We start from the raw sequence: 25,555 nt of genomic DNA, 5'->3' as shown, positions 1-25,555 counted from the left end.
CACTCTGTGAAGTAGTAAGTTCTTAATGTATCATTTATACATGAACTCCTCAACACTAGGGACTGAGGAATGTGTTGATACATAGTCAAGCACTCTTAGACACAATGGCCTGACAGGGCTCGATTTAGTGCTTTGTTACTTGCACTGGTGCAACCCAATATTACAAACTGCAACCTAGTTATTAGTCTAACTCGCACCAGGTGCAAGTCAATTTTTGAGTGGGTAAACTTCTGAATAAAACATCCAAATAATTGCATCTACATATTGCAATATAAGAAGTGCAACTGGAATTGGCTGGTTCAACTTAAGGTTTTTATCTTAGGTTGCACCTGGTGCAAGTAGGTTAACATCAGTTAAATCGAGCCCAGCCTGAACTAACTTAACAGCCCATCTCCACAGAAGCGTTCTTAGATATTTCCCTTAGTTCCAGTGTCATCTCACTTCTTAATAGAGGGCAGAGTTGGACCAGTTTTCTATGGTGCTGCAATATTCTATGCAAGAGTCACCTCCCTTAAGAGCACCACAATCAGTAACAGAATCACTCAGAATGAGATTCAGGTTGTTAGCAACCATGCTTGTCAGTGACACCAAAATATTCAAATTATTCATCACTTTACATGATTAATTATAGAATATGTGCCCAGTACCTAATGCTTGTTGTCTGTAGTGATTTGTGTAAGAATGGGTGCCCAGTACTTCTCACTCTAAACAGATAATATGTAAGAGTAGTCTCCTTATGCTTTTTAACCATTGCTTGTCTACCCATGGGAATTCTATGGCAGAGTATGGCTGTTGGGGTCAAGGACACAGCAGTCTATTGTGGTGGTGCTATTGTAGGGGTCAAGGACACAGCAGTCTATTATGGTGGTGCTATTGTAGGGGTCAAGGACACAGCAGTCCATTATGGTGGTGCTATTGTAGGGGTCAGGGACACAGCAGTCCATTATGGTGGTGCTATTGTAGGGGTCAAGGACACAGCAGTCCATTATGGTGGTGCTATTGTAGGGGTCAAGGACACAGCAGTCCATTATGGTGGTGCTATTGTAGGGGTCAAGGACATGGCAGTCCATTATGGTGGTGCTATTGTAGGGGTCAAGGACACAGCAGTCCATTATGGTGGTGCTATTGTAGGGGTCAAGGACACAGCAGTCCATTATGGTGGTGCTATTGTAGGGGGTCAGGGACACAGCAGTCCATTATGGTGGTGCTATTGTAGGGGTCAAGGACACAGCAGTCCATTATGGTGGTGCTATTGTAGGGGTCAAGGACACAGCAGTCCATTGTGGTGGTGCTATTGTAGGGGTCAAGGACACAGCAGTCCATTATGGTGGTGCTATTGTAGGGGTCAAGGACACAGCAGTCCATTATGGTGTAGGGGTGCACAGCATTGTATGGGGCTATTGTCAAGGACACAGCAGTCCATTATGGTGGTGCTATTGTAGGGGTCAAGGACACAGCAGTCCATTATGGTGGTGCTATTGTAGGGGTCAAGGACACAGCAGTCTATTATGGTGGTGCTATTGTAGGGGTCAAGGACACAGCAGTCCATTATGGTGGTGCTATTGTAGGGGTCAAGGACACAGCAGTCCATTATGGTGGTGCTATTGTAGGGGTCAAGGACACAGCAGTCCATTATGGTGGTGCCATTGTAGGGGTCAAGGACAGACCAGTTCATCAGGGCAGTGCCCTTTGGTCAAGGACAAAACACTCTGTCATGGTAGTACACTTGTAGGGGTCAAGGACAGAAAAGTCAGTCAGGGTTGTACACTTGATGGGTTGAAGGAGAGACCAGTCCGTCAGGGGAGTAATCTTGTAGGGGTCAAGGAGAGAGCAGTCTCTAATTGTGTACTTTTGTAAATGTCAAGGGTAGAGCAGATCAGCAATAATAATAATTTTTGGGTCAAAATGTTGCTTGATTATTCTTCTGGATTCAAAGCTAGAATCATTTTAAGCTATTTTTAGATATTGTTTTTTGTCATAACGTTGCTTCTCTATGTATTGTGAGCAAAGTAAGCAAGTTTGAATGGGGATTTTTTAAAGACAAGATTTTGTCCAGATTAGTAGTAAATACACAGAGCTCTATAACCTGCTATAGTGCGTTTGACTACTTTTTAGACCGATGAATTGCTCCCTAACACAAAATGTAATAATTGCAACAATACCAAATTCTGCAGTCACATGAATTCGACAGACCAACTCTGATGATTTGTCTCATAATTTTGGACACCCGAATAAAAAGGTTGTTTAACAAACGGTCATTATTTTGTTGTCACTTTTCGCTATTTCTTACGAGGGGGGGGACTACTTGCTGGTAGAACAGCCAGGTGTCTGAGTTGTACGTGTGAAATTGAAATTTCACTGCAGACGCTTGTTGATTACCTGGCTGTTCTAGCAGCAAAAGGGACAACAAAATACTGACCGTTTGTTAAACAACTTTTTTATTCGGGTGTCCAAGATTATGAGACAAATCATCAGAGTTGGTCTGTCGATTTCATGTGACAGTGCAAAGTTTGATTTTGTTGCAATTATCAGATTTTGTGTTAGGGAGCAATTCATGGGTCTAAAATGAAGTCAAATGGACTATACCTAGATTGAACCTGTCAAGTAAACACTGCCCCTCTGTTCTCTCATCAAGCAGCGCAATTGGAATGGCTGTGGTCCACAGCTGGTAAAAACAACAAACGTATAAAACATTGTAGATATTACTTTTTATTTCTCCCATCTTAGCTTTTGTATGTGAGATGCTGATGAATCAAGTCATGTATGTTTCAGAAATGCATGAGCTGTCATTCAAATCCATGTTCATTTATTTCATGTTTAGATCACATTTTTGATTGAACCTAATGTGTGAAATTCTGTAAATAATGAACTTAGTAAAGCAATTTTTCAAGAAATGTATATGTATATTTGTAAGAAGATTAAAATGGTTGCTGTTTTATGAATGTTTGAAATTGCGTGATATTTGTAAACATACATTAAATTAATGACATATGTGATTATTAGAAACTACATTTTCATATCAATACCCCAAAGAAAATACATGTAGTTTATTATCAACAGTTTTTGCAGAAATGACTACTGTATAAGTTTTTTATTGTGAGAAGGACTTACTAATCTAAAATGGCAGGACCACCTCATTCTTTTTTATCACAAAAGACTCATCTGTGTGGACAGGGCCCATTAACTGTAACAAAACGAAATGGGCAGTGGTCCCCAACTTTGATGAACAGAGAAAGTTTGTAATCATGAATATTTTTGGAATATTTTTTGTTGTGAAAGTTTCATGATCCCTAACTTTATTTTTCAGTATATTTTCATACTTTTGTAGTGGTACATAAATGTAACAGGTCTGTTATTAAGATCTTTTAGTAATAGTTGTATTTAGCAGTATTTGATGTGATATTTGCATGAAGTATGTGTAGTTATGATTATAGTCGTGGATGCTTGCATGGTTGTTTAAATGTTATATACAACTCATATCAAACAAATTTTCAGGTTTCCATGATGAATATTCACCTTGATAAGACCATGTAATGTGAATGACATTTTTTAGAGATGTTACTTTCCAAATTATCGAAGATGAGTAATATACTGTAAATATGTTTTCAAGAGGTAAACATTAATTCAATTTTAGAGAAATTTGATTTGTAAGTATTCTGTAATATTATTATTTAGTTTTCATGAAGTTCTAAAATTCAATTTTGATTGTTTTTTAACAAATCTTCCTCTTCAGATTATGTTCTAAACATGTTTTCAACATTGTAAAGACTTATTTTATTTCGTTGCCTAGGTGATGGAGGAGGAGCCGTACAAAGAAAACAAGGGAGGTAACCCTCCTGCCAATGTCAACCTGGGGCAGTAGTCACACAAGATACCAGAATACCCAGCCACTGAAGTGCTACGCTGTGATATACACCTCTCTCCATCTCTCAGTGACATCATTTCCTGTGTTATGACATCACTTCCTATGATCATTGCAGACTTACTGATTCACTGGAGCCGATCAGAGGTCTACAAATACAAACTGAATCTCTTCTCCTGAATTGTGTGGATCACACAGTTTCCATATAAGACTAGTATTAATGATAAATAGTATGTGAGAAAATACTCTCAACTCTAAACTCCCTCTAGTGTAGAAAGCCAATATCTGTTGTGTGTCTAAACTCAAATAACTGTAAACAAGGGGCAGGTAACTCTAGTTTAATCCAAAAGCAAGCTTGTTACAAGATTGGAGGTGTATAAGCCAATATTATGTTTGGTCAAGAAAAAGAAAAAAATCCTCTTTGTCTTCGTCTTTCCTTAAAATCAGCACTCTACTTATCTCGGGTGCCATCCTAGCTTGGTGTATTTAATATAATGGCACCTGGCTTTGAAGGTTTAAAGTTTTTGTGTTTGGCATATTGAAGCGTGTAATTAGTCTTGACTATAATCTTCCCTCATCAGGTAAGACTTTACCATGTGATTTAGGGGCAGTGGGGTAGCCTAGTCACTCGTCATGCCTAAGACCCGAGTTCGATTCCCCACATGGGTACAATGTGTGAAGCCCATTTCTGGTGTCCCCGCTGTGATATTGCTGGAATATTGCTTAAAACGGCGTAAAACCATATTCACACTCATACTGTGTGATTTTAAAGTTAATGTAAAATTAAATTAAACTTTTGTTGACTCGGGTTCAACACCTAATAATTTTTCCAGGGTATTGAACTAGTTATTAATGCTAATTTCATTTAATTTCAGGGCCTAAGAAAAGTTAGGAAAAAATGAGGAAAAGAATTATTATTGAATTGTTAATTTCAAATGAAAACACAGGTGATTAAACTAAAAGGAATGTAGATGGACAGCAAAGAAAATAGTGGTTTTCAATGCAAGGGAGAGAACTCCAGTTATATTGTGTGGACTGTTAACATGCACATGGGCCTAGTGTTTCTTGTACCAACAAGAGATGTTTTGTTGTTACCGTATAGTGTTAGCGATTGATTAGAATTGTAGGTAGTGTTTTTGAGGGAGGGAGAGAGGTGTTCCTTCCCTGGGCTGCAGTCCAATGTACATAGAATCACCATAACTATCTCATCGCCATGACAACATATGTTCGATGTTCATGATTCTCCATCCAGCTTAACACAAGCTTTATGACATGTAACAAGTGATTGAAACCAAGCTTTATCTAAATCAGTCTCATAAACTCAGATCTTATAGGTCCCAATTGCTGCTCAAATATTTGAGCACATCCCATTTCAGGTCCCAAAGTTTGACTGACAAATGGTGACATGACATTGATGAATATCTGACTTGGACGAGACTGAGAATCTTCATCAGCTTCAGCAGTGAATGTCGATATTTCATGGGGTAATTTCATACAATTATGAATGCTTAGCTCACACAGTATCACAAGCTCATGCCTAATATATCCTTTGTAAATATGGCTGTTTGAATTCCGATTTGTTTAGTAATCACACATTGCTTTACGTTCATCAGCATCACCCTTTAGTGTAGGCTTGATCTTGTTTCTTATATTCTGCATCAGATATAATATACTAATCAAAACAATTTAATGAACAGCCACGAGTGTTGCAGTACCCACCTGATAGGATGGAATACTTATAATCATTGTTATATTATGGGATGTTCTTTAACTGTCTCTATTAGCACACAGTGTATGATTAGGTTAATAAGCCATAGACAGTACTAGAAAAATTGACAGGCACAAATTCAAATTTTCCAAAGCCAAACTGTAAAGAATGACTATATATGATTTTAGCATTCACCTGAGGGCAAATTATTGATTAAAATTCATTTCTTTATAAATGCAAAGAAATGCATTTATAAATTAGTTTTTTCACTTTTTTGAACATTTTGATGCATAAATTAAGAAACTGAATTTCTTGAAGAAGAAGGTAAATCTAAATATTGCCTTGTTGGAATCCGATTTGTCATTAGCCATACTACTCAATTTTTGATGGGATCATTCTGTGTATTAAGAGAAAATCCTATGATTTAAATATTCCTATCAAACATTCACAGAGAGCCATGGCATCTAAGGCACTGTGATTTGCTGCATGGAGTTGCCTCCCTTAGCCATAGCAGGCTCTTGTGATAGTGGGTCCAAATTGTGATTCTCCTTGATTATGTTTCTAGTTTTGTCAGCATCATGTGTGAGGGTTTCATCAAGATGGTTCCTGGAACCTGCATCACTTCATACATTCCTCACACGTGAACCTTACACGATGGGACGTTGATGAAATGTTGTTCAAACTGGCTTTAAACACAACTCACTCACTCACTCACACAATCACTCACTCACTATATAATTCCCATGCCAAAGTTGCTCATATTAAATATCTTTACACAATTCATGTTGAAATTCATGCACAGTTATAATGTTCTCATACTTGGTCATTTCCATGGTAACCAGTAACCATGGTAACATCACTTCCAAGTATTCACCGAGTATCAGTTATTTCCACTTTATGATACATATGATAAGAGATGGGGGCATGCCATAAGTGTATGATTGTAGGTTCAAATCCTGGTTCCACCTGATCATTATTCAAGGTCTGTGAGTATTATACCATTGTTCCTGGGTTTCAAAAAAATGGTAAACATCTCAGACAAGCATCAGTTTGCCCTTTCCCCTCTCATTAAGCTTACACACCATTATGCAACTGGAATACTGTTCAAAGCAGCATAAAACCAAACTCGCTCACTCACTCATTTTTATTCTCTCTCTCTGATAAGGCAAGACCCATTTTATTTCTTGTTTTACGGATTCGCCTGTCATATTTGTTCAGACACCAATCGATATGGGTGACCTTGACCTTATTTTCAAGGTCACCACAGCACTTTGACCACTTTTTAAACACGATATCTCATAAAACATTGCACCCAATGTTTTCAAGTATGTTGACAGCCTACATTGGGTGATTATGCAGACACCAGTCATTTCAGGCATATTGTATGTGACCAAAAAATAAAAAGTAGTAAATATAGATATTCCATTCTTTAGCGGCGGGGGACATTGCCATATCAGTGGCAAAACACTTGGGTTTTTTGGGGTTTTTTCCCTCATGCCTTTAGGTTTTCTGAGGACAAAAATCTGTAAAACAAGAAATAAAATTGTTCTGGCCTAAAGAGATAGTTGAGATGATATCCCAAATCATTTTTCAAAAGAATATGTAGATTTGTTCCCAATTCATCATGTTACTAGACTTTCTTAACATATCATATAATGTAATGTCGTGTGTTGTCTGTGCATGTGCACCTTGCTACATTAACTGAGTATACTCTGTAAGTCTGTTGGTCAAGCGGTCAGTGTCGGACAGTAGCCACTCAAACACTGCACTAGTATTGTGGTACCTTCAACCCATCACCATAGATTTGTCACGAGTGCTTTAGTGACAAAATATGATGACACTTCGAATTAATTCATTTTCCCACATAAACCTCTTATGATGACATCATGTTGTTGTTTTTAAAGTTAATTCTGTGCCAGGAAATCTCTGGCCATTTTAAGTATGCATGTAACCAAGTAAAGTTATTATACAAAGTTATAGAGAAATTATATATTAACCATGACACAATTTGAAACTGTCATGACTGATCGACATAATGCCAGCAAATCAAATGGTGCGTTGTGAGACACGTTGCCAAAATCCTTAAAAACTGTCATGGCTGACCACAGAAAACCGTGACAACCATGATATTAGTGTTGTGCCACAACCCTGAAAAATGTTATGGTGATCCATAGAACAAATCAGCCATTCAGTACCTGAACAATGATTTGTAGGCAGGCCAGCTATGGCTGCTGCTTGTAACACAAATTGTTAGATTCTAAAGGTATTATAAATTAAACCAGGAGTATGGCTTCCTGATAGGAAATTGTCAAAGCTCACCTATTATTGATGTAAATTTCATGAAATTTTTGTTGAACGTCCTGGCAGTAAGTATATGGGGGGTAACAGTTTTAGAATGTAGAATGTTTCAGTTTTTGTACTTTGTGTGATGGGTATATAGTTTGGCAGCAAAAGTTATGTTTATTGGATCAAGACTGTTCCAGAAAAATGTCCTAGAGTTGTCTGTTAGTTGTAAATTGTGAGCTTTGAACCTATAGTAAAATTAAAGCAGCAAGACAATCATATGTGTATGTCAAGGTATTGTGTTTAAAGGGCAACAGGCAAAGGTGCACAAATGGCCTTTGTAGAGTTGTCTCCCTTAGGTATTCCAGGATCCTGTGATCTTGGCTACAGATAATGTAGGGTTGAGAACTGGATTACTCTGTGCTTAGCTCCCAAAATGACTTCAGATGTAGTGGTTTTACTGAAACACTTTCAAATTAATGCCAGTTTTATTTATTTTAATTTACTTTGAAGATTTTCAGGCAGGAGCCCAAGAAGTGTATGATAAACACACTTGTCACAGTTGATAAGAGGTAAATTTCCTTAGATACGAAAGTCTTGTTCAGTTATTTATAAAAATAATCCCTAATTTCTGTCAATCAACATATTTAACTTTTTGGTTGTCAGAAATTCAAAAAGAAAAGGACTTAATGTAGAAGTAACAGAATACAATTGTTGTGAATTTTTAAATGATAAAGATTAATATTGAAAAACTACAGTATAATATTTGTGTATCTGATTATTGTGGAAACAATAAAATATTATATTTGTGTAACTAATTAGTGTGGAAATAATAAAATATTATAATTGTGTAAATAATGAAAATGTGAAAACTGAAATTTGTGTATGAGTGTTTCTGAATTAGTCTGTATTCTGGAAGCTTGTGGTACAGCCGAGTTGTCTGTGTGTGATGTTAGACAGCTGCTGTGTTCAAGGTAATCTTGAGCTGATGAAACTAATTATAATGTGTGTGTGATTCATAATGCTAGAAAGGATGTATGAAAGGAGTCCTGTGAGTCATTTTGCTAGTTGTGAGTTGATTCATATATGCTAGATAGTGAGTTAAGAGTTTATTACTTGTTAACACATCTGCAATATGATTCATAATAAGGCTAATCATGTTTAAACCACTTGGGAAAGTTATGTGTTGTTGGAAGTGTTTTATGAGCATAACTGAATAACTGCCCTAGGGCAATTATTTCTATTTAAAAACAATAAAATTGTATTTTGATAATCTTCATCATGCCTAGCCGAATCCCCACATGGGTACAATGTGTGAAGCCCATTTCTGGTGTCCCCTGATGTGTATTTTACTTGAAATTGGAACAATTTACAGATATAATGAACAGTAATTGGCCATTTGAGTTCGTTGTTACCATAGTCAACTATGATGTTTTTGTAAAAAGGACTTCCTGATCAAGGTTCTGAAATAACTGCATGAATCAATTATGTGTATTCATGCATAGTGTATTGATGCACAAGATGCATGCATCTATTGAAATCAGTTTTGATTTTTCTGTATTGATTACAGGGCCTAGATTTTGAAGTTCTCGTAGAGCTAAGATAGTCGTAAGTTAATGTTAATGCACATCACTTACGACTATCTTAGCACCAAGAGAGCTTCATAAATCAAGGCCCAGGACTGTATGTTCAGCTATTATGGATTATAAAAACTGTCCAGGTTAAAATTGTGATCATATTTGAACAAACCAATTATCAGTGACTTGGCACCTGATGTAAAAAGTAAGATTGTCATCTTTTAATCTTCTTGTGTGTGGCTGAGTATTGAATATAGGTGGTACATGTAACATATTACCGAGTGGAACGCCAAGAACATCCAGTTTTGTCATGTGACTAGTTAATGGTAACTAAAGTCATTTGACAAAAATGTTCTTGAACTTCCTGTGAGGACTATTGAAGACTAGACATCTAGAGTTTGTGTCTAACTGACCAAGGTCCCAGAGTCTGCTGATCAAATGTATATCACATAGATATATTTTACTATCTGTTAAAGTATCCATGTTTTGTTGATGTATGACGTCAGTAAGCTTGTTATGCTTCATTGTAGTGTTCCAGCACAACTGACCTATCGCCATCAGGCAACCTGACCAAGTGACTGACCATTCAGAAACTCACACAAATTATTATACCATCTTGTACGACAACTTTATACTTTTGTCAGATATTTACTGTTATTGCTGTGTGTGAGGCAAGTATTTTAAAGTGGAAATATTTTCTGGACACTTAAGTGGAAAGTGTTTATTTGCATTTGTCCATCAAATGTTTTCTCACAATTTGGAATATTTAACAAATGTGAAAAGATATTGAGGAAAACATATGTAAATTTTGAAACTGTATTTTAAATAATAGACAACAAATATTTGACATTGTTACTCTGGGAAACATCTCTTGACATAACTCATCATGTCCGAAAAGTAGAATTAAAAACATACCAGTATCAGCAGGACTAATTTCTGCTCGATGGTCAGGTAGGGATGGTCAGTGCCGAGCTGGCAATAGGTTTGTTGAAGCCGTGCTGATGTTAGTGCAATACGCAACTGAATATTTTCACTTTGTTTTGTTGATCCCATTTTGTTGATAGAGTATGTTTCCCATGATAAATAATATAATTTGATTTGTTTTATTGTTAGCTTTTAAAAATGCATAATTCTGCTTGTTTTCAGGACCCTCTGCATTAGTAACATCAGACAAATTATTTTTTTTATTAATTTTTTAATTTTTATTTTTTATTTATTTATTTATTTTTTTATTTATTTATCTTTAAAAATGTTAGTATTTATTTTTAATTCTCTGACTACTTCTGTTTTATTATTATGATCATTGTTTATTTCATTTATTTATTTGTTTATCATAAGGTCAGGGACATATTTAAGATGGGCCCGGTTTCTCAGACAAAGTGATTGAGATGACAGGGTAACAATTGTAGGAGACAGTTAAATAGGACATGTTCAAGACAAGCTCATAGTAGTTTACCCTGAATGACAACAAATAATTTATTGACAAGATGTGAATGCTGTACCCTATGTTACACCCAAGACAGGCAGTGACCCCTTAAACCAACAGGTTGGCAGCACATTCTGCACAACATGAAACATGGCTGTTGATTGGCTCTTTCCATCAAGATACATCATTGGTTCATTTTTTTCAAAAGACAGTTTACATATGAAAGTCAATGTGATCTCAAGGTCTTTTATTCACAGGTTCATCAAGCATCTTACAGGATGTTCTTGTTAGCCATTTTGCCCAATATTCTACAGGAAATATCTTTTTAAATTATTGGATTACACTAAACTGAAAAACAAAAATGTTTTGACAGAATGTTCATGAAAATGTAGTTAAGTAATTTGTAGAGTTTTGTGTTTGATTTGTTATTTACCACGATTCCTTTATATTCTGAAGGTGATGTTATGAAATGTACACAATGGACAATCCATGTACAACCTTCTTACAAATAAAACATTAAAATATAAAGTTGTAGACAGGGCAAAATCACTACTATCTTCAAGCTTATCACACAGAAGGGTACCACAGTGAGTAATCCAGCCCATATGACACATGTAGATGATTTTGATGCATATAGTTTTGGATAACTTGGGAGATGACGGCGCCTTCAGATACTGTTACCATCAAGAAACTCTATGTTTAGCCAAGATAAAAAGGTTTAAAAGTTGTGTTTCATTCATCAACAACAAAATACTATGGAATTCAGATCAACTGATTTGAATCTTGGGCTTATAGTTTGTAAACCAACTTTTTGTGGAACTCAGTAACTTTTTTAGGTAACTATTATTGAAAAGATTTTTTTTCGTTTATATCTAGCCTGGCGATGTGTGCATGAGTGTCTGTGGACCTGATGTCTGTGTGTCTTGGGAGTAATATTAACGTGTCGGGGAGAAAGTCAGAGAAACATTCCCTTTGCTACAGACTTTGTAGAACTACACAGTAGGTATTTAGGGGAAATAATATTTAGATACTGTTCTCAAGTTACTGGGAAGGTCATTCGTTGATAAGATTAAATCTGTGTGATTATTTGTGTCAGCATTCCATCTTCAATTAATAATATAAAATTGGGTGTAATGTTGATAAGATTAAATCTGTGTGATTATTTGTGTCAGCATTCCATCTTCAATTAATAATATAAAATTGGGTGTAATGTTGATAGGAGCAGAAGCTTATCACCTTTAATCAGAAGCTATAGAACATACATCATAAATATTTGAAGGAATATTATTTATGCTTAATATTGTGGTTCTAGTTGTCAGATTACTGACATTGTTAATGGCCTAAAATCAGCGGAGATTATTAGTTAAAAGTATAGAAATATATCCTTGTAGATTACTATCAATTTCATATATATCCTTACCCACTATATCTACTTAATTGCTTCACTATTACTGAAACAGAGTAGTCTGTGTTTATTCTGAGCAAAATTATTATCAGAGCTTTATTTTATGTACTTAATTGTTAAGTTATAATGTATATGTAATTAATTGTTTTTTCCTGTGATTGTTTTAGTTTCATTGTTATGTGATGATTTGTATAATTGACTTAGTTTCTGTAACTGAATAAACTGAAATAAAATTTATCTCTATGATGGTTGTCGAAATCATTCAGATGAGTTTGTTGTCAGTGTCCTGCTGAACAAGGAAATATGGACGTGAATTATGATGCTTTCATGCCTCCCACAGTCAAGTGTGTCCACCTTGGGCAAGGATGCATGCCTCCCGCAGTGAATGTATGTCCACTTTGGGCAAGGATGCACGCCTCCCGCAGTCAAGTGTGTCCACCTTGGGCAAGGATGCATGCCTCCCACAGTGAATGTATGTCCACTTTGGGCAAGGATGCACGCCTCCCGAAGTCAAGTGTGTCCACCTTGAGTGAGGTTGAATGCCTGCAACTGTCGTGTGTTCACCTTGGGTGAGGTTGTATGCCTGCAACTGTCGTGTGTTCACCTTGGGTGAGGTTGTATGCCTGCAACTGTCGTGTGTTCACCTTGGGTGAGGTTGTATGCCTGCAACTGTCGTGTGTTCACCTTGAGTGAGGTTGTATGCCTGCAACTGTCGTGTGTTCACCTTGAGTGAGGTTGTATGCCTGCAACTGTCACGTTTCCACCTTGAGTGAGGTTGTATGCCTGCAACTGTTGTGTGTTCACCTTGGGTGAGGTTGTATGCCTGCAACTGTCGTGTGTTCACCTTGGGTGAGGTTGTATGCCTGCAGCCATCAATGCGTCTCCCATTTGGCCATATTGCGTGCAATGGTGCACAAATCAGTTACTGGAACACTGCACTTCTTTAAGAAACAACATACATTGCCAAATCTATGTATAATGTTTATTCCGGAGACCATCACTGGGCTGCCATGAGGTGACTGTGCTACAAAGGGAATGTACAAGGGTTGTATTGATCCATTAGACACCTGGTGTCCAATGTATGTCCACCTCTAGTTTTGTGGTTCCAATCTCCTGCAAGTCCTAAGCAACGACCTTAAAAATATCAGTACTTTTTAAAAAACCTGAACTGGAATTTTTAAAACTAATTTCCCACTCTACAAAAATAGAACTATGTTGAATATCATGAAAAGGCCTTTGCTAGACTTCCTAGCATCTGACATAGCAATTGCATTGATCCAGTCTTAACAGGAGAATCATTGTTAAACCATGGATATCTCATAGCCAGTCATATTATGACTTTGAAAAACAGGACCGTGGCATGCTTGTTCATTCACTTAAGGTAGGTTGATGAAATAAATATACCTATTTTTAAAAGTTTACAAATCATAAAATACACTTACCTTGTTTCACAACTAAATACTGCTAACTTGTCTCCATATACCTACATTAGATCACTTGACATCAAACCTTGACTTTCAGCTCATGAACTTAGCTTCTTATTAAAGGGTTGTGTTTTAAACTCAATCTAACTAACCCTAGAACCTGTAGTAGAAAAATAGGTTAAGCCTTGGGTTACAGGATCACTATACACCTTTAATAAACAAACTTCTGAGAAAATAAATATAGATAAATATCAATAAATACAATATGACTGATTTGTGTGAACTGATATATGAAACTACTAATTATTAAAGCTGATATCAATTTCTCATTTATAGTTAAGAGATGAAACAAAATGCATATATGATATATAACTTTTTTCACTGATTTACAACTCCTGCAATGATTTGTGGGGGGAGATAAGCATAATGAGTTACGTGCCCAAATAGTCGGATGCGGTGTGAGTTGTAGATTTGTATGTCTATTTCTTTTACAGCAAGCAAGGCCACTTGGAACTGTATTCCAGTTATACATGGTGTGTCAGCTTCAGAAAGCCCAAAATGATGTATGTCTCCGATATTTTCTACTTTGGTAAAACTCACGCACAGGTTTATGGTGCTGAGAGACCTAGACAGAAAATCTGGGTGAACTGGGGCTCGAACTCCATCCATAGGATTCAGGCATGCCCTAGGGACACAATACCGCACAAGGAGTGAGAGAGTTTAGTTTTACGCCGCTTTAAGCAATATTCCAGCAATATCAGGGCAGGAACACCAAAAATGTGCTTCACACACTGTACCCATGTGGGGAATCGAACCCGGGTCTTCGGTGTGACGCGAGAAGTAGGCAGTGCATGGCACTGAGCAAACACATTTCGTTTGTGAAAGGTAGAGCAGATGTAGGATAGTGCACGTGCATTGCATGGAGATGAAATTTATTACGCGCGCAGCTGCACATGCCTTGCGCCTGTGCTTCATCCATCGCACTACACTTAATCATGGACAACCTGGGTCCCCATCGCTAACAACGACTAGCGCCAGTGGGCAGCACCATACATGCTGATACGGGTCAACTGTCAGGTTGGTGCTCAACTTATCCTTGTTTGCCAGTAGTGAGTACGAATATGATGCTGGCAAAACCTAGAAACATAACTTCGGCAAACACAAGAACTCAAGTTCTCTCAGATGGACTGGAGAACATAGCCAGGAACAGATCACAGAATAAATGTTGGACTGATTGACCGGGTAGAACATTGCCAGGAACAGATCACAGAATAAATGTTGGACTGATTGACCGTGTAGAACATTGCCAGGAACAGATCACAGAATAAATGTTGGACTGATTGACCGGGTATTTGTATAACTGGACATTCCAGTTTCAAGTGGCACTAAATTAATGTCTTACCTCAAAATTTTCTTTAAGTGTCTGAAACTTTGAACCAATGTATTTCATATCCACATTTGGACTAAGCACATATTCCTTACGATGAGAGTCATTCTGATTACGACCTCTTGTGAAACAGTCAGTCAAACAATTTTCAACTTTAACACATTCTGATGAACATATTTTTAACAAATGTGACCTTTGCCATTTTATACATCGCCTTCCCTGATTTCCTTCTATGAACATTTATGATGCAAAATATACAGTTCAGAGTATTTCTTGATACAAGCACAAGCACTGTAAAAATACATGTCATTAATATGTCATTTTCTTGGCATGCATAGACTGACAACATCTTATCAAAGAAAATCACACATCACACAAGTGTTTGTACAATGTTTGTAAACCACAAACATCTGTCATTCCAATAAAAAATGTAAAATATCTATCACAGACTTATGGCAGACAGACTAGGAGGGAAATAAAAAAATACTGAATCATTTACAATATCACATCTACAGCAATTGAAGATTGAAAAACATTGTCATTTTCTTTCGGTATACTCTTTATTAGGAGTTCCACATAGAACAACATGGCTGCCTGTTTCCATGGCAATAGCATCCAGTGTTCTAACACATGTGAATATTTTGGTTACAAAGTCACTTAGACTTACCTATCACACAAATAGGTTCATTTTATGAGAAAACAATTTGAAAATTTTAATATAAATTGTATATTTATATACTTATCCTATCTCACGATTTGCACTTCTCTCTCTTGCTTCAACGCTGAGTGGAACGAATGAGAACTTTTCCTGTAGGCCTCTCTTGTCCATACGCCAATATTCCCAAGGCTGGTCTTCTTATAGGACAGGTCCCTAGTCCCAGGCTAAGTGTGCAGCACATTCCCCTGTCTACCCACGTGACTACCTCAGAGTGATCATTCTCTTCTTGGAGCCAATGACAGTTATACGTAACTGTCGTAATCTGAGTAGAGGGGAGGCTGGGTGGGCATCCATCTTGTGAGATAGGATAAGTACATAAATATACAATTTATATTAAAATTTTCAAATGTTTAAACTTATCCTATCTCAAGAGTTGCACTTATCCCACAGTTGGATGGCTAACCGATTCGGTGTGGTGAATCGGTTCGGCGATTTGACGATGTAGATCGGCTGTGTGAGTCAGCTGGCAACACAGAGCGGTTTGATGAGGCGGAACGATGAGTAGACATCTGATGATGCACCAATAAAATCATCACCGTCCAACATGGGCATCTCCGGACGACAAGCAGTTAATACTGGTCGTTGAAAGCGGGGGTTTGTCGGGTGATCAACTGTTGAAGTTAACGAGTTCTGTCTGCCAGCCAACGGGAGCAAGCATGTCTATATGCTCAAAAAACGTCCTTGATACGGGAGCACATTCCCGACAACGTTTGCTCCAGGAACACAGGTCAATACAACCCACACATGACGAGTGGGATCCGAGGAAGTAAATATTGTTACAGTGTACGCAACATTACGCTACTTAGGGTCAACTACCCATGATATATTTCTCATGTTAACTTGTAAGGAAAGCTGAGAACTCTCACAATACGTCCACACAGTGGTGCGACAAGAAGAAGAATGATCACTCTGAGGTAGTCACGTGGGTAGACAGGGGAACATGCTGCACGCTTAGCCTGGGACTAGGGACCTGTCCTATAAGGAGAGCCTGGGGAACACGGGCGTATGGACAAGAGAGGCTTACAGCAAAAGTTCTCATTCGTTCCACTCAGCGTCGAAGCAAGAGAGAGAAGTGCACATCGTGAGATAGGAGAAGTTTAAAAATGTACAACTTGAATTTTTTCTTACATCCCTGAACTACCAGGTTTGAAAATTTTTAAAAACATTCTGGCTAAACATTATCGATAAGGCACAGGTTGAAAGTAGAGAGTAGACATTGCAACTGATGAAGTGGAAGTCAATTTACGGTTTACTAGGAAAGTTTAAAAAACTCATGGTCACTCAAAGAAATTGATGAAAAATTATGGAAATGATTTTAAAAACTAATCATTTTTAACTGGTGAGATTGAATATAAGGCTGTGTATTGAGTGAATACCATTAATATTTTTATGTGATCTTAGACAAATCATCATCTCAAGACCAATTCTAGGATTGGTCCTTGAGGACCAATTTATACCATATCTTCATGATGGACAAGCTTTGGTTCTCTGAAGACCAATTTTACCCTGATCTTCAGGACTGATAAGCATTGGTTCTCGAAGACCAGTCCTATTCCAGATCTTCATGACGGACAAGCTATTTTGAGAGACAGGAGGGACAGGAATTAGTGCTTGAAACCAATTCTTTCCCAGATGTTCATGATGGACAACCTTTGGTGCTTGAAGACCAACTATATTCTTCTGAATTTGTCCCAAATGTCATTACATATCTCTAGGATGTGTTAAATTTTCAACACAAGTGCTTCTGTGTGTGGTCAGAGTTTCCTAAACAGTTTCTAATATAACTAAAACTTGACACAATGAGAATTTACCGATAATTGTGATTTATCTAATTCACTAAGTGTAAAATAAACATATAGAAGCAACTTTACCAATACCTGTCACAAGTATTACCTACATGCTCAGCTGGCATACACAAAAGGTCAAAGCAATAGCATTAAATTTCTTCTGAAGCTTAATTTTTAGATGTTCAAACAATTGTGCTGGTGTAAAAAGGTTAATTTCATGCTTTGTGGACTTCTACCAGTGCCGAGTGCAGTGTGTAGCATCAGTGATGGTTTAAGTCTGATTTCAAGAATACAGAACAAACTTTATGGATAACAACTTCTTTTTATTACAAAAAGAGCCTTACACATAGCAATCATTTGAGAATAGAACTCATTTCTAGTGTAACAAGCAACAACTGTTACCACTGGACTAGAATCTTTGTTGTAAATTTGGTTTATGTATCTGCAAACTTTGAAAAGGAACTGGGAAAAAGTCTAAATGGAAACCTGTGGTTTGTTCCTCTGAAATATGTAAAATGTTTAAAACAAACACTCATTTACTGTCAAAGATTACTTAACATGCATCTCAAGAATCTAATTTCCAAATTTATAAACACAATTATGTGTGAGAAAAAATATCAAAAATGTCTGAAAATGGAAATTTTCTACATGTATTTTTTCAATCTGATGATTTAAATGGGTCCCAAATCCACAAAACTAATAAACAATCTGACCAAATGATTACCTGTTATGAGAGACTTCAAATCAAACCTTTAATAATCAGTCATTTCTCTTTCATAAAAAACTATCATCATCTGATACAAAAACACTGAAAATATAATGTCTATACATTTGTCAGGAAGCCATCAATTTGCATGAAAATAAATAATTAAAAATAATCCAGCATCTATGAGACATCAATATGTCAAAGGACGAGGCAGGATAAGAGCCCTCTTTGGACCATGGGACATACATCATTTAAAAATGGAGAAATCTTTAAAATAGTTAGGACAGACCAATTTTATTTCTTGTTTTACTGATCTGCCTGCCGTACATTTTCAAGAATAAGAAAAAAAATTAAAAACGAATTTTGCCCGCTCAAAAAATAAAATTCTAATGCTTTTATTCCTTAAAAATGTAAACTTACATAATTCTTTTTATTGTTTTTTTTCCCATATACACTTCATAAATTGCCAAAAGTAAAATACTTTTAGTATTTCAAAGGAATATTACTTTGACTGGTAATTATTTTTTTTTTGTTATTTCCTCCTGCCTTTAGGTTTTCTGAGGACAGAAATCAGTAAAACAAGAAATAAAACTGGACTGGCCTTATGAAAGTACTCACATTTTCCTATGAGAATTAAACTGTATTTGTTCAACAACTGAAACTCAATGACAGTGAATGCAAAGTTCAGGCCAAAATAAAGGCTGAATTTAAAAATTGTCAGGGAGCATTTTGTTAGTTCAACATGAGAAAGTCTGACACAAGCTGTTTCCTCATTAAATGTTAAAAAAACATCCTGCATCAGAGTATTGGTCGTACGTAGATTTCACAAATTCGGAAATCAAGCTTTCCCCAATTTTAGCAATATTTGACCTTGACCAGGTTAAACCTCATGAAACAGCAGGAAAGTGAGTGAGTTTACTTTTACGCCGCACTCAGCAATATTCAAGCTATATGGCGGCGGTCTGTAAATAATCGAAGTCTGGACCAGACAATCCAGTGATCAACAGCATGAGCATCGATCTGCGCAGTTGGGAACCGATGACATGTGTCAACCAAGTCAGCAAAACTGACCACCTGATCCCGTTTGTCGCCATTTACGACCAGCATGGGAACTGCAGGAATGATATAAGCAGGTAGCAGACATTTGAACATGTTGTCTTCATAGCAATAATCAGTTTTCAAAACTTTAAACACTGACACTGGCCGAAAGAGGGCCCAAATTATCCTGTCTTGTCACGTATGCGTTACAATAAAATCAACAAGCAGTGACTACATGTACTTAATGACATCAGCTGTAAGCGAAAACAATAAACAAACAACGAATGGACGGAATCCAAGTAAACAGGTAGAGACTTACGTAAATGTAGTACATATATAACCTGTATGCAAAACTATGTATACAAAATGTAGAGGTTATATACACAATATTCAATACCTGGTTGTTACAACAACTCTATATCACATGAGAAAATGGACGGATGGCATCGTTTGATTTCCCTCTGAACCCACACAACCCCACTCCAGGAAATACTGTCATCTACTGTTGATAGTCCTTATAATCTACAATGGATAGTTGCTATCATCTGCCACTGATACTCATTATCATTTACAGTGGAATGTCAATACATGTACCATAAACAGCGGATAGTCGATATCTACAGCAGATAGTCGATATCATCATTAGTGAATTGTCGATACCTACAGTGGATAGTCGATATCAACAACACCATATAGTCGCTATCTACAGTGGATAGTCGCTATCTACGGAGGATAGTCGATATCATTAACACCATATAGTCGCTATCTACTGTGGATAGTTGCTATCTACTGTGGAGAGTCGCTATCTATGGAGGTTAGTTAATATCATCAACAGCAGATAGTCAATATCTACAGAGGACAGTCCATATCAACAGAAGATAGTCGACTTCTACAGTGGATAGTCGATAGCAGCTACCGTTGATAGTCGATATATCATCAGCCTTTCAATATTTTGTTATTGATTGAAATATTCACAAATCTTCTGTATTGAAAAACAGCATAGTGACCTATTATTGCCGAATGCACCAATTCTCAAGTCATGTTATCAAATTTTTGTGCCTTTCTGGGCTGAACTTATATGCCCAAACAAGTACATGTTCAATACTCCTGCTTGTTTCCAGACAACAAGTTTCCACAGTAGATTAAAATGATACTTCCCTGACAAATACTTTTAATATTTGTCAATGATGAGGTGTTCATGCATAACAAACAAATAAATAAATAAAAACAGATACTGAACAATATTTGTGGAATACTTCCCCACAAACAATCAATTCTTGGTCATGTAACTAAGAATGCTTCAAAGCCAAGTCATATTCTGTTGAAACACAAAGACATGCTACACCCCATCATGACCCCAAACAAGGCATTAACTTCAGGAGATCCTTTGATCCTTGAGGTTTTCTGATGAAGTATTTTCAATCTATGGTCGACCAAAATATTCAAGTTTTAACATAATGGTTATGACAAGGTCCTGTTAGCATTCATATATAATTTTGGACAGTCTGTGACCTCCATAATCTGAAGAGAATATCAGCGCATATATCGTTTTTAACTGTTTGAATCTGATCTTGAGGTCGGAGGTCGTGGAGTGCGGCGGGATACGGAACTACGTGTGTTGGAGTTGCGAGAAGTCCGCCCGGATACGCCGGCACTACTTCTCCCTCTGATCGGCAATGGTGGTTTAGCACTGGTAGGCATCATCCGAGCTGAACTGTGGCCGTCCTGGAAACAAACATGACCAAATAATCAGCGTATGTGAAACAGCACACTGGCACATCATCTGCCGCAGCCTTGTTTGTCAAGGTGATCTTAGTGCTACATTATTGTCACTAACTCCATTACATAAACACAGTCAATAGATAGATTTCTTATCACCTGTATCTCAACATAGACTGATATGCTCACTCACTAACTTCATCTTAACACAGACTTAATGTTCACTGATGCCATCTCAACATAGATTAATAATATACTCAGTAACCCAATCTTAGCATAGACTTATGATAGTTTAACTAACTACCATACCTTAACATACACTTGTGATAGTCTTACTTACACCCATATCTTAACACAGACGTATGATCCTATGATCTTATCACTGCATGTTAACCTAGACTAGATAGTTTTACTAACTTCAATTCCTTAACACAGACGCATGATCTTATGATCCTCTCACTGCATCTTAACCTAGATTAGATGTTTTACTAACAAACCATTTGTTAACACAGACTTATGATGTTCAAATGAGCTCCAGTACCTACAGGTCATATAGACAGTCAAAGCACTAAGATCGCTTTATAGAACAAGGCCTACACAAGCTAATTCCAATCTTATTTGTTCCCAGTTCAATACATATTGACATACACAGTCCAGCCATATTGTAATGTTTTCCCTAACATCCAGCTGAATACCTGTCCAGTCACTACAGAACACAAGGCGATAAAACATATCTATGTACATAGAGATATTTACAATTAATATAACACTTCCCAACATTTGCCCTTTTATGTCATGCTACCTTAGACTGACTGACTGAGTTTGGTTTTACGCCACTTTTAGCAATATTCCAGCAACATCACGGAAGGGACACCAGGAATGGGCTTCACACATTGTACCCATGTGGGGATTCGAACCCGGGTCTTCGGCATGACGAGCCAACGCTTTAACCATTAGGCTACCCCCCTGCTACCTTAGAAAACACTAAGTATCAACATCACTACCCCCAGAAGAGACTGAGTGGATATTGTTTAATGTTACAGCTAGCAATATTACGAATAAATCACAACAATGAACAATGGGTAAAAGCGTGTTTCAGTGTTTTTGTGTCTAAGGTATGAACAAAATCTGAATCTCATTTTTGCAAAACAAAACAAAACACACATGGAAGAAGAATGTTACTTGAACAAGTCTTAGAGTTTGATTCAAATTCTGAAATGTTTTAGAAAAGGAATGAGAGAAATTTACATCTGCAGATCTGTGAACCACGTACAAACAAGTACATTCCCTCTGTCAGTAGTTAGTGAGTGAGTGAGTTACCCTGTTTTTGAACTGTCAGACTTTACCTGTCACATAGCAGTTTTTTTGTTTTAAACATATTTTATTCATTCAAGAAAAGGATTGGGCACAAGTTATCCAACTTAGAAAAGCCCTCTTAGCAGTAACCTTTCCCAGATTACAATTCGTATTTTGCCACACCTGATCTGACAATCAAACCCTGATGATAACAATCACCCACAGAGCAACAGTGCCATGTGATAGAAAACTCAATTTGTAATTATATTGCTAAGTTTCTGTCAACAGACACATCTAAGTGTCTCCATTGATGAGATGAAATATTATCAAAGGACTTCATACAAAACACGTTCACAGTTAAATGAGTGAGTGAGTTTAGTTTTACACCGCGACTCAGCAATATTCCAGCTAAATAATCGAGTCTGGACCAGACAATTCAGTGATCAACAGCATGAGCTTCCATCTAGGCAATTGGGATACTGTGAGTGAGTGAGTGAGTGAGTGAGTAAGCCGCTTTTAGCAATATTCCAGCAACATCACGGCGGGGACACCAGAAATGGGCTTCACACATTGTACCCATGTGGGGATTCGAACCCGGGTCTTCGGCCTGATGAGCGAACGCTTTAACCACTAGGCTACCCCACCCAATTGGGATACAATAACATGTGTTAACCAAGTCAGCAAGTCTGACCACCTGATCCCATTAGCTGCCTGGGTCAAACTCGAGTCCAATTCCGGATTCAAACCCATGATTATCGGATCCTGTTGCGAGCAAAGAGCCTAAAACCACAGACCAATGGGCCACCCCTTCACCTTGACATGAAGTAATGAGGGCAGCAATCTCCACAGGACAACACATTCACTGGGACTCTAACAACCACATAGCACTCCTCCAATGTCCATTTCTGGATATTAAAGAATGGTTAGTTTGAATAAATGTCACATTGAGCACCACTTCCTTTCATGTTGCTATAGTAACAGTCAGTGAGGAAGGATCGTCTGAAGCAGGTTATCATTAGTTGCACAACCAACCACCATTTTATATGCAATGTTACACTGAACGCTGAAGCTATCAACAGGCAGATCCAGAAATGGAAATGGGATGCACACTGTATACAAAGATGAACAAAAACACACACAGGTTGGTAAATTTCTGAAAATAAAGGAGACCCTCAATACCAGGAAGCCATTCTCAGGATCCATTGGTGCCGAAGTTACACAAACAATAAACAGACAAGCCTTATTTAGACAATCCAGATTAAAACCTTTTCACAACACACAATGACACTGCTATGATTTGATTGTTTTCAGTTTGCATCTGGTTAAATCAAAGATTCAGCCATATGGCCATATAGATAGTGATGTAAACTGATATAAACTAATAAACAATTATTTGGATTTGTCATCCCAATGTCCTCTCACTAACGAAAAATATCATATTTCTGTCCACAAGAGCCTAATTATAGAGAACTTCACTGAGCGTGTGCCGGTTTTAAATATATGAACACCAAGCCTTTAAATGGCATTAAGAAGTGATGCACGTAAGGAAGAGAATTTTATGGATTTCAACTTCTTCATAATGAGGAACACCATGTTTTGGAGTATATCCTTACTTTATTCAGCGCTAATTAACTGTTAAGTGTTGGCTTCCATTCGTCATTTGTCAATCACACATTAACGCGAGTTAACTGATGATTTCCATTGTTTAGACTGCATCTTTGTTGTCTTATTACTGTTGTTGTTCTTACATGTACATATATATATATGTACCCATGAAGGTCCGGGTTAGAATATTGATCTTCAGTAACCCATGCTGGTCGTAAGAGGTGACTAACGAGATCGGGTGGTCAGGCTCGCTGACTTGGTTGACGCATGTCATCGGTTCCCAATCGCGCAGATCAATGCTCATGCTGTTGATCACTGGATTGTCTGGTCCAGACTCGATTATTTACCGACCGCCGCCATATAGCTGGAATATTGTTGAGTGCGGCGTAAAACTAAACTCACTCACTCACATATATATGCTGTCTGTCTCACAGCATTCATTCACCTGATCAAGGAGTAAGGATATACTCCAAAACGTTGTGTTCCTCACAATAAAGAAGTTGACATCCACAAAACTCTCTTCCTTATATGAACACAAAGTCAATATGTTTCATATCAAAAGACATTTCAGTGAGATTCTATTTAACATCCACTTTCAACACTCGTCAAAAAAAAGTTTAAAACTCCCAAGCAAATCTTGAGATATTAACTTTCATTGATTTGTGTTGACAAATTTGATATCGACAGACAATCAGAGTGCCATACATGACACATGATCCATATTCTTAACACAAATTAATAGCATCTAGTTCTTAAAAATACTTGTGTAACTATCTTCTCAAAAATTATGACTGCTGCTGCTTTTTCAGTCATTGTTTGTAATGTAGGTGAAAATTTGATGAACATGCACATAATTTCAATAGACAAAATCTAACACTCTCCAGTATTGGAGTATAAGCACATGCTACACATACACTAGGTTTCCATGACAACTAAATGTGTACGCTACCAACAACTATACATGTATACAATGTAGAGACATCATGTGCTGTGTGCATCACGAATACACATCTACTTGAGATATCTCTGTATGCATAAAGAGAAAAAGTAATAACAACAGTGCCATGGCACAATAGCTCACCTGATCATGCGGTCAACAGTTTAAAATTGCAAACTACTTTAAGAAAGTTAAAGCTTTGAAATTAAGAACAAACATCATAAAAGTTTGAAAAAATATAAATGCATTTGTTTTCAAGATAAAAAGAAAACAGAAGGCTATTATATTGCATTTTCAAGTGAAATAAAGATTGTGATCCAAAAGCAGGGGGCATATTTTAAATATTGCACACAAAATATCAGAAAACATGTTGACTTCGACCACAAAACAAATCCTAAATTACATTACAATCTCAACAAAATTGGCCGACTAATAGAAGTCTAGGTTTTCAATATGGCTGTCCTGGTGGCCATATTGAAAAATGACTATGAACCTTTGGAAATTCTGGGGTGTAATTACTGGTTTAGTGAGCAAGCATGTTAAGTTTCAGTTTCATTGGTGCAGTGGTTTCTAAGGAGAAGAGTTTATACAGGACCCTCCCCAACTGACATCTGACCCTGGACAAACACACAAGCCAAGGTAAATGCTCACATGACTTGCAGTCAGGTGACCTCACA

General features: G+C 37.2%; 2 protein-coding genes across 6 annotated transcripts in view; one reads left to right on the top strand and one right to left on the bottom strand.

Moving 5' to 3' along the window:
- Positions 1–4,350, top strand: part of LOC124273425 (P2X purinoceptor 4-like) — a 141,885-nt gene extending 137,535 nt beyond the window's left edge. For 4 of the 5 annotated variants that reach the window (XM_046708692.1, XM_046708690.1, XM_046708691.1 and 1 more), the window contains one exon: positions 3,791–4,350. Coding sequence is in view for 3 of the 5 variants with exons in the window: in XM_046708690.1 (XP_046564646.1) it covers positions 3,791–3,862 (72 nt within the window). In the remaining 2 variants the exon portion in view is untranslated. Of the gene's footprint in view, positions 1–2,635; positions 2,705–3,790 lie in introns of those variants that run through there. The other variant, XM_046708693.1, reaches the window with a different exon arrangement.
- A 14,432-nt stretch (positions 4,351–18,782) lies between these two features.
- The window catches only part of LOC124273424, a 61,537-nt gene continuing 54,764 nt past the window's right edge, over positions 18,783–25,555 (bottom strand). Inside the window, 1 exon segment of the mRNA XM_046708689.1 lies at positions 18,783–21,046. Within this exon segment, the coding sequence (XP_046564645.1) occupies positions 20,873–21,046 (174 nt within the window). The 3' untranslated portion in view covers positions 18,783–20,872.

Source organism: Haliotis rubra, unplaced genomic scaffold (genome assembly GCF_003918875.1).
Source record: "Haliotis rubra isolate DU_JTF1 unplaced genomic scaffold, ASM391887v1 Scf180, whole genome shotgun sequence".
NCBI lineage: Eukaryota > Metazoa > Mollusca > Gastropoda > Lepetellida > Haliotidae > Haliotis > Haliotis rubra.
The sequence above is the reverse complement of the archived record's forward strand: the minus strand, read 5'-3'. Positions and strand labels throughout refer to the sequence as shown.